The sequence below is a fragment of the Penaeus monodon genome, chromosome 22 (genome assembly GCF_015228065.2).
Source record: "Penaeus monodon isolate SGIC_2016 chromosome 22, NSTDA_Pmon_1, whole genome shotgun sequence".
In the NCBI taxonomy this organism is placed as follows: Eukaryota; Metazoa; Arthropoda; class Malacostraca; order Decapoda; family Penaeidae; genus Penaeus; species Penaeus monodon.
Window position 1 is genome coordinate 34,342,545 of NC_051407.1, and position 1,601 is coordinate 34,344,145.

Sequence of the window (1,601 nt, forward strand, 5' to 3'; positions counted from 1 at the left end):
GCTTTCCCACAAAAAAAGATCATGAATACGCCTTTCCATTACGGTGCAATGCTAATCAGCTGATTCTCCTTTCTCCAGGTCCTGCCAGAACGCCAACGTCAACCTACAGGTCCTGGATGAACTCCTTCAGCAGTACGACAGAAGAGCCACGCCAACCAATCATCTCAGTAAGTACATTAAAGCACGCAGGGATGATTAATAGCATTCACGAGCGCTAGGTTATGTTTGCAGTAAAGCACCTGTTTACTGCTCTTGATAAGATTAGGGGACATCATGAAGGAAACCTTGAGAGGGAAAGTCAAACTAGTCTCTTTTAAGATCAACCAAAAACCTAAGAAAAAATAAAGGGTCTGTAACAGGAACAGCAAATTATTATACTGAATATGACATTGTTTAGACCTCTAGGAAAGCGCTAACATACAGGTTATTCCCAAATCGGCGAAAACCTCATTGCTCTTTAATTAAGCAACACCTTTTGACGACTATTTTTGTGGGTGTTGCATAATCGTTCAGATCTAAAGAGCTGGTATAACATCTTTAACTTCCTCCTAGAAACGAACACAGCCCCCTCACTGGCAGTTTTACTCACGAAATAGCTATCTACTTATTTATTCACATAACAATAAATGTACAGTTGGTCATTCACTCTCTTTCTGACGAATACGTAATTAAGGATCGGAAACATGTCGGATATGATGCATCAACAGAAGACAAAAGTATGTGGTCACCTAAACCTGCAACTAATCTGATGTTTATTCAGTTTATGCCAATGTATCTCAAAATATTAAAGTAACAAACATAATAACAGATTGTGGTACATTCGGTGACTAAGTCGCTCTTACCAACTAAAATCACTGATCGGATATCTTTCGAGGCACTGCGAGATCCCAATAAACTCCAAGAGCGGGGTTGAGAAAAGCAGATATCAGACACATACCGCATAGAAAGGAACTGAAAGGCGGACAAAGTCGATTGAGTTGTAAATTGCAGCTTAAGCTTTTCCGACGTCACCAGCAACAATCCTCCAACCTTCCAATCGTTAGACTACGCAGGTTATAGGAAAGTCAATCAAATGAAAATCAGGCATGTAAATCTGCCGCGAGATGATCCCGTTTCTGAAAATATCCTCAATTGATAAACTGATACTTTCACCAAAAACTAAACAGCTTATCCATATACACTAAAAATAGGACATGCGTACTTGTTGCCAGAGTCGATATACTATCTGTCCCAAGGCCATCAACAAAACCGTTCAGGAATAAAGATCGGGCATTCAGATTTGCCGGGAGAATAAGCAGCTTATCAGAATGCCATCAGCCGAGATCCTCGGTATTGAAAATCGGTCATATGCACTTGCCGGATCACCATCTGCGAGATGGGGCCGAGACGCCATCGATTACGTGTCCCACGTTTCTTCCGAAATCCAGAGACACTAAAATGGAGAAACATTGTACGCTATTCTATACACAAATTAAATGCTTGCCAAATACTGAATAAAGACGTTAAGAACCACCATACAAACCACCCTCTCGTTTTAGTAGTCTAAGGATATTTACAACCCGGTTTCAGTTACCTCAAATCTCAGTTCTTAGCCTAGTAAC

The 1,601-nt window shown here is 40.7% G+C and overlaps 1 protein-coding gene across 1 annotated transcript in view; it reads left to right on the forward strand.

The window, feature by feature from the left end:
- LOC119587096 (glycine receptor subunit beta-type 4-like) overlaps positions 1–1,601 on the forward strand; it is a gene marked incomplete in the record, with an annotated part of 188,116 nt that overhangs the window by 45,163 nt on the left and 141,352 nt on the right. The window contains 1 exon segment of the mRNA XM_037935845.1: positions 79–167. Within this exon segment, the coding sequence (XP_037791773.1) occupies positions 79–167 (89 nt within the window).